We start from the raw sequence: 14,019 nt of genomic DNA, 5'->3' as shown, positions 1-14,019 counted from the left end.
CACTCACTGTGGTAATCAGGTAATTTCATCAATCAGCGAATGATAGACACTACTGTCCATGACACCATCGGTAAATAAACGCTGACAAATAACAGCTGCTTCAATCATATTTTCGTGAGAATTGATGCCGGTTCATCTTCCACCAATCAAAAGGTCTAGTAGATCAATAACAGTGTGGATGTTATTGGAACAAAGTTTATCTTGAATCACCAGCGATTCAGCGATCATACTACCAACTTGTTTCCTATGATATGGATTGCGAGCAACGTTCCCTCTAAGCTGCGCACGCGCGCACCCGCGCAGTTGCTCAGGCATCCCCGTGCAGCTGAATTGTTCTCTACGCAGCAGATCAAAATTACCAAATATTCAATCCAACATTGATACTCAAGTCACCGTAATGCTTGTACAATGCAGCACGCATAGCGCGCACATCTACCATTCGCTTAGAGGGAACGTTGATTGCGAGTGGCAAGGCTGCTTCCAGTTGCTCATTCAGGTGTTACATCATGTGAATCTGGTTGTTGTTCTGAAGAACGCTGCCCGGTTGGGGGATGTTTTCTGTTACTTTGTTATTTTAGACCACGTTTTAACAGCTGATTCTCCTTCTACTTTTTCAAGTTGACATTCCAATTCGTTTTGTTCTTTTTCTGTTTTCAGTTGCATTTGTCTAGCATGCGCATCTACTGTCCGAACGGAAAGTTTAATTTTGTTTTCTTCTTTGATCTGATTAGTATTGGTAATATTACAATATAAATATTCAAGCCACTGAACACTATTTACAGTTTTAAGATATTCAGGTTTTACCTATTCTTCTCTTTCTTTCAGACCAAACACGGCTATAATAAGTATTCGATCTCTGCAATACCTTCCTCAGTAAATTTATCTATCAAATTAATTCTACATTTTGGCGGTATTTAAACAACTTCTAGTTCTGGTGAAACAGGATCTTCTGTATCATAAGGTACTATTTCGATATACTCTTTGGGTTGCTTAATTGTGATTGATCAGCAGCTGTTGCAGCTGGAAGTTCTCAGATAATCTTTCTCTAGTTCTTTTTGCTAGTTTTTCGGTTTGCCTTATTAGTTTGTTCCAACGATGGAAGAGCATCTTTAGTGGCTTTTGGGCCTGGTTTAAATAACTGTTATGTACCCTCTGTGAATTTCCACAAGAACATTCTGGCGTAGTTGTAACTGTTGCTTGACAGAATCACGGACTAGAAGATACGTCTTAATTGTATCGAGTCGTTGTTGAGCTAATTTTGCCATAGGAGATTCTATGGTAAGCACAGAATCACCCATTATTTTTATACAACAATGATTTAATTGCATATTACTAAGTCAGCAGATATAAAAGGTTTTATGGTATTACAGTAACGTAAACATATGTTTCCAACTACAATAAATTGCAGGAATATGAGTTCTACTTACAGTTTCGTTCTGCCCCGATCACGTTTTTGGATGTTCTAGACATACCCATCCGCTGATAATCCCCAAGTCAAAATAGGTATATGTTTAATTTTTCATATGTTTGTTCACAAATATAATATATTAATATATTGTCTTCGAAAACCACCCAATTTGCCAGAGGCTGTTTAGGAACATTCTTGAGTATGGTGATAATTATAACGAGCAACAGCTGTTTTGCTTGACTGACAATGTTATTTATGGACTAGATTATACGGATTATTCTCCCACTCGTCAATATACCTAGTACAAATTTATATACATTATTTATTTTTTGTAAATATCACTGTTGATATATTTTATTCCAGCTGAATATGCTAGTGCACGGGAGAGTTATACATTATCCAAAACATTATGATGATCTGCAGGTATTTAAGTGAGGTTTTAACAAAATCACTCGAAGCTGCATAGTCTAGTGGTAATGTGGTTGAATTCCCAAACCACTACTGGTACACCTCGTGGTTCAAACCCTGGACTTGGTATATTGCAGGCTGGTGTATCTGACGTTATTTATATTGGGGGCTCCAGCTGACTTCAAAGTTAACTGGGTATTCAATGATAATTGATAGTTCTCCTCAACCCTGGTAGGGATTGGGTCTTGTACCCTGGGTATTTTGTTAGGGAAGAGGTGGGCGTAAAACAATTCTGAACAATTAGTCAATATCCTGAATGTAGAGCACGTGGCTGACAAGCCTCAAATTTTGTTCAAACATCTAATAAAATCATTTAAAGTTTTAAAGCAAAATTTCTACTAAAAGCAATAAAGCAAAAATGTTAATAAAACCATTAAATCATTAAAGCTAAAATGCTAATAAAAGCATTAACCATACTACACAACACTGATGTGCTAAAAGAACTTTTGGCCAACATTTAGTCATCCGGTGACTAAAAAGACCTTGTCTGATTCAGGAGAAAACAACAATGAAGCCACTAAGTTGCACGAAGGGGAAAACAACAAGTTTGTTTTACAACAATTGGTCACCAAGGTGGAGCCTTGGATATTATTTTTTTACATCTTTTTTACCATCCTCTGTCCCCCATTTTCTCTGTACACCCATAACAACACAGAGAAAAAAAAACATTTCTCGTACATCACCTATAAGAATGCTACATAAACCATACATAATGAATTACGTTAAAAATACGGTTTAACGCCAGAGCAAGCCAGCATTACATAATTTCTCCATAATACGAAACTCAACAAGAGTCCAATAATCTCATCTGTAACATGAAACATAACTCACCGAACATGTTGAATCGAACTAAAAGAAAGACTTCCACCCTAATGACAATCATACTCTGACAGCTATCCATTGAAATGAACCTCATCTATAGTATCTGCGACAATTGTAAAATATAGACGGGTGCTGTGCTTGGCAACTGCCGCACATATGATTCGAGTGCCTTCAAATCCTGGAGCACATCTTTCAAAGTGTAAACTTAAGAAATAATAAATACGGTGGTCCAGATGTGTCACATTGATTATCTGTTAGTCTATGGCATATCGGACTTATCAAATCAGGTATTTTGTAACAAAATCAAAATAAATGTTTAACTTTTGAACCCTATGTTGATATGTAATTCTGTTTAGGAGAAGAGTGTACAAGAGTCAAAATGGTTCCAAAGTGGCCATATTTGACTTTGGAATATCACGCTTTTTCAATCAGGACAACTAAAACTCTATTCACCTCAATAAACTGGAGTTTTTCTGTCTTCGTCCAAAACAGCAGATGGTTAAGAACTGATTTTGCAGTAGGTCGATGTTTTGGATCAGCAGACAGCATTTTCTTTGTGATATCCTTTGCGATGAATCCATCTAAAAGAATAAGTATTAGAAATGTGTGACCTATACATATACAATATTACAGATTAAAACAATATATATAATTGAAGTAGTATCATTATTGGTTGTTCTTATAACACTTGTTTAAACAAAATAACGAATGGATATGTAAAACTGTTGACTTGGGAGTGTTAAAAATACATTCATATGCGTTCTCGTAAACGCATGCATCAATACTTTACTTTAATAGATCAAAATACAACTATTTATTTATTTCAAACATTTTTTAAAATTAAAATTTCCGACATTTTGTTTTAATGCACACTGGCAAATTATTTTACGAATATATTCCTAATAAGTGGCAGACAGAAGTGATCAAACTTAATCCAACAATTACTCTATGTTTATGAGTCTAGAGGTTATTTGCTCATTTAATTCTAATACACATATATAGAAGATTGATGTGGTCTTCATTGAATGTATTCAGCAGACTATTTATATATGTCTTTGGAATAAAATGATTAACATCTGTAGAAATCAGTCCCAAGTGATTAAACTGGAATTTCAGACTTGACAAGTCCAACAAGAACATGCCAGCACGAATAAGTCCAATTATTATCCATAGGCTTATTTTACGCACTAAACATCAACAATTTAAAGTGCTTTTCATTTGAAATATGCTTCCTACAAACAACCTTCCAGTCACGTGGCACACTAAAGTCCATCTATTTGTTAGTGTGCATGCTTACAGATTCAACTAATGACCCATCACAAGGGCTTTTATAACAGGTAACGAAGCAACAGGCGCTAACAGTTGTCCCCGTTTGCTCAGAAATGAAGTTTGTCGGAGTGCGAAATTTGATCACATAATAGATTGTATGCCTCATTTTTTCCAGCCCTGAATGGTCATAGCTCTGAAGCAGATTAAGTATTATCTACAATGATCTAAGCAAAAGGCTGCCATGGATAACCCACCCGCTCCAATGATTGGTGTTAATTTGTTGGAGAAAATATTGAATTTGATATCATGAGTAGCAAGTAACAAAAACTTTACTCTATGGCTTGAATATTTACATTAACTTATTCGTGTATCTTTGATGATATAGATTACACTTAGCAAAACAGAATGGTATCACATACAGTATAGGACCACAATCATGTAAACAAGCTTTATCGATCAATACCAGTAATCAGCCAAAGGCCTCTGTAATCAGCAGTATTAAGAAAACATTAGCAGGCAAAAGCTTGTCAGAGTGTATTTACCTCCCAGTGATATTTAAATATTGTACAAAAATAGGTTATGTTTTAAGAACTGAGAAGATTGTATATACCTGATTTGCTACGTTTAATAAAGAGTGTATTTGAAATAATTTGCTAAAATCGTGTACACACATAAATAATATGGCACAATCCAAACATAGCTGTGCACAATTATTCATTTATAACGAACGTTAGCAATGTGAACTAGAGCGCTGTGAGATCCTACAAGTTTCTAATGTTCAAGATTTGCAAAATATGCAATAAAATAGTGCAAACCCAGTTGATTTGATGGTACGGATTTGTAAGTTATCTACAGATGTACCTGGTGGGAGGGTCTTAAAACGTTCTAATTAGCATGGATCCTCATTAAATGGCGGACATATGATCAGATAGATTCTGTTATAAGTACTGCATATATTGTTATATTTACCTAACTCGCCATGTATAATTTACTACATGAGATGCTGAAAAAGTACCAAATGGGGGTTTAGTCTGAGGCGGAGATTGGGGTAAATATTTATAAGTTCTACTGACATATCGTATATAAGATTAGTGTTGAATATTTTCGACAGATATATTCTTGTCACTGTTCTAAGCAGTAGATGCGGTTCCAATGGTGGAATTTAGCCCACTGGTAGCAACAAGAATTCGTTTGGTGAACTTCATGCATGAACCACTAATAAGCTACAAGCAATAATGGATGATAGCAACGGAGAGGAAGGCTGCGTTAGGCACTCGATAAAATGAGAGAGGAAAAAATAACAATATTTTGAGTGCTGTTTACTGCAACAGATTTATGCAATTGTCCAGCACATATGATGTTTGCGGGTAGCTCTGTTTATTTTAATTCTCTCCATGCATCATGTTGATAATTTGAGAGTTCTTTTTAAGACACATATATGACTTGATATAATATGGCTTTTTCTCCGAGCCTCTGTGCTCTGGGCATTTAAGTGTGTTCAAGACTCGTTTGGTAACCCCATCTTATATACTGAGTTTCATAAAGGACATGCCTATCACAAATATTTGTCATATTAATGATAAGTAAAGGATGACACGACTCACTCTATCTTTTGGTTACAATGGGGTGTGATGTCACGTCAGAAACTGTCTTTCAATGTTTTATGTTTGTGTTGGTTCCGTAGTTGCAACATAGATTATCACAAAATTCATGGTACAAAATTTAGAAGCTCCTTTCGAACTACGACATCACGTTGTTGTTGGTTTGTAACTTCATGGATCGCTACATAAATACGTACTTTTTGTATCATTCCTCGTTGAGCTGTCTTCAAGATAGAATCGTCTTGCAGGGGCTTAGAAATATGATTTGCTATGGTATTCAGTTTCGTTTCCACCCAAACACGGATCTTGTCATACATTATCAATGCGCAACTTAATCGTTCTCTTGAATCAGATCAAAATGGGATAGCAAAGATAGTTGACTGGTTATCAAATCCCATCCTTCTGTTTCCTTATACATGGCTGTATTTGCATTTGTGGTATCAGCTGATCGAGAGGTTTTTCTGCTTGCCTGTGTTTTTACACAAGGAGTGGCACTATTATGCATCTGCCAGTAAGGACGTTTCGGCCCCACATGATATTGTTAGCTGAATATATTGTGGACCTTGACGTTTTGCTCACATTCACAAAATAATTCGTCTTTGAAGAGCATGATATGAGTCTCAGAAATGAAATGCCGCGAAGTTTGGCTGTGTGGTGTTGTGTACTTTCTAAGATATTCTGCGGGGATGAACCATTAATTGAATGCCCTTGTGTACTGGAGAGACGACGAGGCACGCTAAAATTTGTCTTCTTAACTGGAAATATCAGGGTGTTTGCCACATCTGCTAAAATTAAAACCAATATGCCTTCTTTATAGGATTCTTCACGATTTTTATTTGTTATGCTTATGTGACAGATCATATCTTTTTCGAGCAGCATAGTTTTGATTTGGTCAGCTGAATGATAGAAGCTGCTGCACAAGCAAAAAGAAAGGTTCTTGCTGTAAGCATCTCAACAGTTGCCACATCACATTACAGAAGCAATGTGTTGATACAACTCCATCCATGGCAATACTATTGTTTTTTGTGCCTATAGCTAAGTAAGTGTTCAATGATTAACTCCTGGGATTAAGAAGAGTTCTCTCCTTTTCTTTCCACACTTAGCATTATCATTATATACACATAAAACATATACAAATAGATAAAATCAACATAAATAAATTCCCTTTGAAATAATATGTTGCTCAGAAATATGATAAGCAATTCCGTGATCTATAGGCAAAGAATTTTAACATGACTTGCATATGTATTGGTAAATTACCTGAGATCACGTTTTTATTGAGAAGTATTGTAACTTTTCTCATGATGTTATTGCAGAATAGTTTAATCCCTTTTAGCAATTGCCATAGGGACAAATAATGTTAGCCAGTTTCAAAGCAACTGTAAAGGCTTTTAACAATTGAATAATACGCATATATATAAATTTATGTGTGGAATAATACCTCATTGATGAAACAGAAGTGATTTCATTCTGGCCTCTACAGTTGTCGGAATAGAAAAAAGAACATAACATTTGAAAGCGTACGTGTCATTATAGTTGCTAATCCATTGACTATTTGCTGATTTATTGCTTTTAAAACAAAGTTTGTTTTTGCTAATAGTTTCAGGATCTTTTAACAACTGATCTGCATTAAAATTGTCCGCTTTAATTATATCCATTATATTTTCTAACATTCTCTCAAATCTTGTACTAAGTTTGAAAAAGGTGTTAACACATACATCCTGTGAATCTGTATTAGAACCAAACGATACATTTGGAAGTGTCTCTTCTACATAAACTAAAATTTCAGCATCAAGTCCATCCATTAGACATTCAAGTGCACTTGATATCACTCATCTTGTTTTTCAGTAAAGATATATATTGTTTGGTCATTGGAATTTAAAAAAGCTCTTAACTTCCTCTATCCTTTCTTCACTCATATTTACAGGAATGTTGATGGCATCTGATAATGTGTCTTGCTTAAGATAACTTTGGTATCGCTGAAATTACATATAGTATCAAAATCAAGAAATCAGTTACTCTTTCATTGATTTCTTAATCCTTCTTGCTTCACTGCAGCTCCATCTAACTTATTTAATTTGTTTCCTTTTGTCTGCATTTACCTTTGTTTATGTATATCTTGTCAACTTTTTTCATGTTCCCTTCATCTCAATGTCATATGATGACAGCTCTGATGATATGTTTCTCTCCAGCAATCTCAGCTTTGACTTAGTTAATGTACATTCACTTCCACTCCTTTCACTGTCGATACTGAATAAGCATGCATACTGGGCAAAAGCACATCATTATCATCATCGACGTCACCATCATCATCTTTATTATCATCATCGTGTGGGTCACTAAAATCTACAGTGTTATTACTGTTGAAAGTTGCTTTGTGAGTCAGCATGGTCTGTTCATTCTACCATAATGGACATTAGCTCTACTTCAAATAGACAGCTGTCACACGGGCCGGGTAACAGTTTAAGGTCTCTCATAAACTTGATTAGTTAAGTATTATTTGGCTAAGATGTCAGCACAGATCTGTCTTCTGGTGATGGAATGTACTTTCTCATCTATTAAGTGGAACAAATGTATCACTTCTGGGTCACATAATGCTACCTCCAACTCTGCCTTCTGTCATGAAGTTCATCAGGCGGAAGGTATTATTGGCCCCTCATACTTGCTATCTCGATTAAGGTTCACTCTTGATTAATATTTTGTTCAATGTGGCTGTCAACAGTTTCCCATATCTTTTGTGGGTGACTTGATAAATGTCATGGGGACATAGAGGTACAGTGATATCCACTGCCCTTAACCAGGGGTAAGTTTTTGATGATTCCATGCACACAGCCCAGTGACGGTACATGAAATCTCATAGAATACATGTTTGGGGTATGATATATATTTACCTCCAATCATATCACACTTCTATTTAGCTTCACTCATCACCTTCTTTAAATTATCTTTACCACACAATCTCACCATATAATTAAACTCGTAACGCTTGGTAAAAGTTCCTAAAGATCCTTTTAATCTATTGAGATACCCAAACTGATTGACAAAATATTGCAGATTTCCATGATATTTGTTTGTTTTTTTAAAAACTTGCCATCCTCAATATCTGTAACTGCAACAATATGGATATAACACTGCTAGTTTTACTGGCATCAGTTTAATTTGCAAAGTAAGCATGCTATGCACAAATGGATTATTGTTATTCGCATTATCATAAAAATGTTCGTCCCTTGAACATTTCTGTAAAGTGTTTGCTCCATTTACATTTGCATATATGAATCAAATTTACTTATTTTGTTCACAAAAGTAAATTTTATTATGATAAATTCCAGCCAATATTATATTGTAGTAATAATACGTTCTTATTAAATAAGAAGCACTGAAAGCTAGTACTTACCAGATTCTTCCTTCAAGACTACATATATTTGCCTTGAATTATAGTAGTTCTGAGGTTATTAAACATTTTCCATACAAATACTCTAATAAACAACACAATATTAGCTCAAGTTCGGGTAGTTTTGCATAAATCATCTATCACATGAAACTTGCAGGCAATGAATTGCAAAACATATATATATATATATATATATATATATATATATATATATATATATATATATATATATATAACAGGTCCGTTGCCACAAATGGATCAGTCTTGGACCTCGGAACATCATAATGTTCAGGTCCTATTAATATGACTACAAAGTTTCGTTAGTCTCGATCAAACAGGATTTATTATAACTTGCATAAATTGTAACACAGCCGAATATTAAGCAGCATTAAACCTATATGCCCCTGTCTGCCATCACATTAGGAGCATACATATTTAAGTTACAAATGTAAGGTTACTTGCAACAAGAAGCCAGATATTCATCTGATATTAAAAATTGAGGATAATTATATTTTCTTTCAAGTCAGCAAAATTGTATAAAAAGCCGTAAAAGAATCTAAATGTTACAGAAAAGGTCTTTCAATATTTACATAATAACAGGTGATTATGTGTGAAATCGTTTTTGAAATCCAATGTTCATAACTTTGAAAGATATAAAGACAACTAAATCCAAATATGTTTTATCATACATGACAAAACAGAAAATGAGAATAATATCGAACTTTTCATATTCTGCCTTTCATTCTTCAAAGATGAAATAGTGGGAGACGGAAAATATTTTCATCGTTTTATCTGCTGCCGTACAATGTTTTCCAGATTAACATATACAATAAGGAAGTAATTTAAATATTGGTATCTTCCATCTATCAATTTTCAAATATGTAAGATCAATTGTCAAGCGTTACACTGACCATTTATGTGCACTCAAACACTTAAGGTGTTTCGTTTACATTTCCATTTCTAGCAATTGATCTGATATTGGGTAAGTTGTTGTTGTTGTGGGGTTTAACGCCATTTTTCAGCACGATGGGCTATACATGGCGGCCAGTATTAATGGTGGAGGAAGAACCCGGAAAACCCCGGAAAGAACCACCGACCCACGAGAAGCTACTGGCAAGCTTTCTCACATGCCCACATTGGCTGAATCTTAGACTCGAACCGCCGCAGACAGAGGTGAGATGGCAGTGATCCGTAACGAAGAGCGCTTTAGACCACTCGGCCACTCGGGGCCCCGATATTGGGTAAGTATATGCATTATACTTTATAAGTTTAGAAAATATATTCCATGTCAAGCAAACAGTTTGCCATAACCATTTATAGCATTGCTTGTCAAATGTCAACGGTGTTAGGACTCACCAGATGTCTTAGGTAGGTTATCCAAGGTAAATTTTCCTTCCAGGATATTATTTTGTATCTCACCGGTACGTTTCCCGAATGGATGCAGTCCCTTTGTTAACACATAGTGAATCACACAACCAGCTGAAAAGATATCCATTGCACTAGTCTGAAAGTTGAAAAAAAAGAGCTTTATATATGCACTTTAGCAGGTGCATTTTATATATCTGTCCCTTTATCCATCGGTCAGCCAATGGGTTAATGTTATTTAAACTGCCAAACTAAGATACCCCATATCTATTTGAACATCCATTCAGGAGGAGCAATAAAAAGTTTTCAACTTTGTCACTTTAGCGCCCATATTTGAAGTCCAAACAGTAACTTTTAATTTAGGATCAGCTAAACATTGCTTGAGGTCTCCTGTTGAAAACACAATATCTTGACAAGTAGGAATATGACTTTTAGGATGTTTAATAGGCACCCATATTGGATATAATTTTCGTTTACAGGTAACAATTCCATCATACGAAGTCGTTCAGCGAAAACCATATGATGATATGACCATCCATTCACAAGATGGTTGCTGTTATGGCCATAATATATATTTGAGCAGCAACATTTCATTAAGGACAAACTAGACCTTGAAAAGAATGGGTGCATAAAGCTTTCTAGAATATTTGATAGCAAACCTATGCTAACTTAATGGAGGATGACACATGAGAGACGATGGACAATACGCGATTTTATAGGTTCATCTCACCAATGGCTATTAGAGCTGAGAAAAGAACTACTTAGCGTTCTCAAATGATATAGAAACTTCCAAGTGTAGTCAATACTTAATTTGATGAAGTCCTACACTTGGCAAGAATGGAAAACAGCATAATATGCACATCTTCGAAATTACCGAACTGTACTGAGATGGAGCTTCACGTAAACCAAAGCTGTGGATGCTGTCAATCTGACTAGACTAAGGCAGGTAGAGATGAAATGAGACCATTCTACGTCCTGATGACATCGCAGTGGTGAACACTTAGAGTGAGGTTAGCTTTTTACCATTAACAGCAGAAAGAAAAAGCATGCGATGGTAGAGCGAAACAAAAGTGAAAGTGAATGATAATAGCAAATTGTATTATATACAAATAGCATGTGATATGCCCATGGAGTGACCGTACTCATTCGAATGACTTTAACGTTTAGGTTGTCACATGAATAATGCATGATTCGCTTTTCATATTTTCTGTAAGAGGCACAAAGATTTTGCCTGAATAAGAAAACTTAGATGCTCCATTGTGGTCACAATGACTTCAAGAGCAGGGGTATAACATATGTGAGACCTTCAGGTCAATATATATGACAGGCTTAATATGCATCAAATATATTCATTGCTTCCAATGTTAAATTTGGGCAACCAAAACGTTACCATTGATGTGATGATGAGCTTGAGGTATGGACATGTCATGGGCTTTAATCCTCAAGAAATAAAGTTTAATCTATATTATTTGTATGGTGAGGACCATTCACCTGGAAAAGGCAGCGGCCGGAATATTGGAGGTACCAATGAGATGGAGAAAGAAACGATTCCAAAACTTTATTTTCACTTTAGAGAAAGACAAATTCAATCATACAATCCGAAATGTGCATAGGAGTTTCTCTTGGTCTTTCCCAGCACAGGTATGGTTGATGCTGTGAATCTCAGTAGGAATTGGATCTATTGAATGTAACAGATTCTTTGCTTGAAGCCTAATTTATGACGGAACAGAAGCCAAATCATAGTTTCCATTCAACAGTAAACAACCATTTTCCGCTGACCAAAAAATGAATTTCCCCCGTATTCCATGACGTTAAGGAAAGCAAAAAGAACGCCGTAAATGGAAGGGTCCTTGAAGGAAGTTTCACTCAAAGATTAACAACTAGATTTGGATAAGGCACACAGATCATATGAATGTTCCATCTAGGTTTTAATGAGTGAGACATTCCAATGAGTGAGACATTCCAAATACCTGATGGGAATCAGAAAGGTGAGAGCATATGCGATGTTGAACCCCTAAATAACTTTAGAGTATCTAAAGGGCTCCCTTATAGCCCTTAATGATAATAGAAATATAATATTATCTTTCCTCGAAAAGGAAGAGATGTCTCATATCGCATTTTATGAAGAAGGAGCATATATCATTAATGCATTATGTAATCTCCAATATGCCTAATTGGAAGGACATTGCCTGCTAGCTTGAACTATGCAGTCAGCAACTTTATTCAAAAGCTGACCTTGGTAGATCAATTGTTTGTCATATTAGAGAGTGAAAGTGGAGAGACTTTGAAATTGTTGCAAATGAGAGACCCCATCTATTGTCACATCATGACCCTTGTCTGTCTTAAGCTTATGGGCTCACTTAAAAAAACTGAATATATCCTTATGCTACAAGAAGCTACCAGGATACGCTAAGACATACGGTTCCTGAATTAGTGAGTTATCTTTGGATTTATTTTGAATGGTAGGAAGGACTCACATAGGACTAAAAGTGTTTGCCACCCGGATTCATTGATCTGGGAAAACAATAATAAATGAAAGATAATGTTGCCAAGTCTCACAGCAAATATGTCCGTTATTGATCTCTATCACAGTTGCAAATGACCCTCCAACCTAATTGTGCACTGATCAATGTATCAGGACAACACAGCCCTGTCTGAAAAGGCAGACTTCCATGCGATGAAAAGGAACACGAAGAGCACATGAAACCAGAGGTACGCAACTACTGATGTGTTGTCCATTGCGATCATTATATAATGATGCAGTATGAGGCTTACACATCCCTGGAGGGCACAAGAGACTATCGCATTTCTATGCCGTTCGGTTGTCTTCCCATTGCAACTGTTCTTAAGTAACTACTCTTATAGTTTCAGATTAAAACTGCAGACCAATATGTGAGACACATGTGTACGGAAAAGTGTGTGTGTGGGGGGGAGGTGGGGTTCATGAATATGAATCGAGTCAATAATTTCCTGGAAGGAAGAACTGAAACGGTCATATGTGAATCACCCTAGGGTGACAATTCATCAGCAGCATTCAAAGCTACCAGGATAAAGCAGAAGAGATAGGCCAACAGCAAATTTTTCGACTTTAAGCATGCTATTTGTGTCAGAATCTATGTGAATCCGTTTGGTTGAGCATTCACCATCCATTTATTAGTGACGTAATTCACCCACACATACAAAAGTCCCACAAAAGTGATGAGATCTAACCTGCCAGGATGGAGATTAGATCAAGACGAGTCACTGTCGACAAGCAAAAGGAGAAATCCTTCCAAACGTGATACCCCAGTACACAGTGCATACAACAGTCATGTAAATCCTGGAGAAATGTTGCAGCGATAGACATCCAGTGGGCATTTATTATCTTGAACCCAGAAAAAGTCTCATTGGCAGAGGTAAAATCAAATTACAGTGTTTGAAATTGAAATACCTTCTAACCGAGCTAAGAAAAGGACGCGTTTGTTGCAAAGCTAAGATGTGGATGTTAAGATATGGATCCGTGAGACTTATTTATGTCCAATCGTAGTGTCTTATCACATGTCTAAACGTGGCTGTCTTCTGCCATTCCTCCCTTAGAAAGTTATATATGACTGATAATCCGTTATAAGTTTAGTCATACAGCCTTTTGAGGTCACCAATAAGTAGAAACCTGGGGTATGGTGATTTTCCACCCTCTCCACAGAACGTTCTGTAGA

The 14,019-nt window shown here is 36.0% G+C and overlaps 1 protein-coding gene across 2 annotated transcripts in view; it reads right to left on the bottom strand.

Annotated features, from left to right (window-relative positions):
- The window catches only part of LOC149791319 (serine/threonine-protein kinase/endoribonuclease IRE1-like), a 107,150-nt gene that overhangs the window by 31,817 nt on the left and 61,314 nt on the right, over positions 1 to 14,019 (bottom strand). For both annotated transcript variants that reach the window (XM_089969845.1, XM_089969846.1), the window contains exons 8-9: positions 10,316 to 10,463; positions 3,152 to 3,279 (exon numbers count right to left, since the gene is read on the bottom strand). In XM_089969845.1, coding sequence (XP_089825971.1) covers positions 3,152 to 3,279; positions 10,316 to 10,463 — 276 coding nt within the window. The remainder of the gene's footprint in view (positions 1 to 3,151; positions 3,280 to 10,315; positions 10,464 to 14,019) is intronic.

The sequence above is a fragment of the Sinohyriopsis cumingii genome, chromosome 9 (assembly GCF_028554795.1).
Source record: "Sinohyriopsis cumingii isolate HCF-2022 chromosome 9, ASM2855479v2, whole genome shotgun sequence".
In the NCBI taxonomy this organism is placed as follows: domain Eukaryota; kingdom Metazoa; phylum Mollusca; class Bivalvia; order Unionida; family Unionidae; genus Sinohyriopsis; species Sinohyriopsis cumingii.
This window is presented reverse-complemented; position numbering and strand designations above follow the sequence as displayed.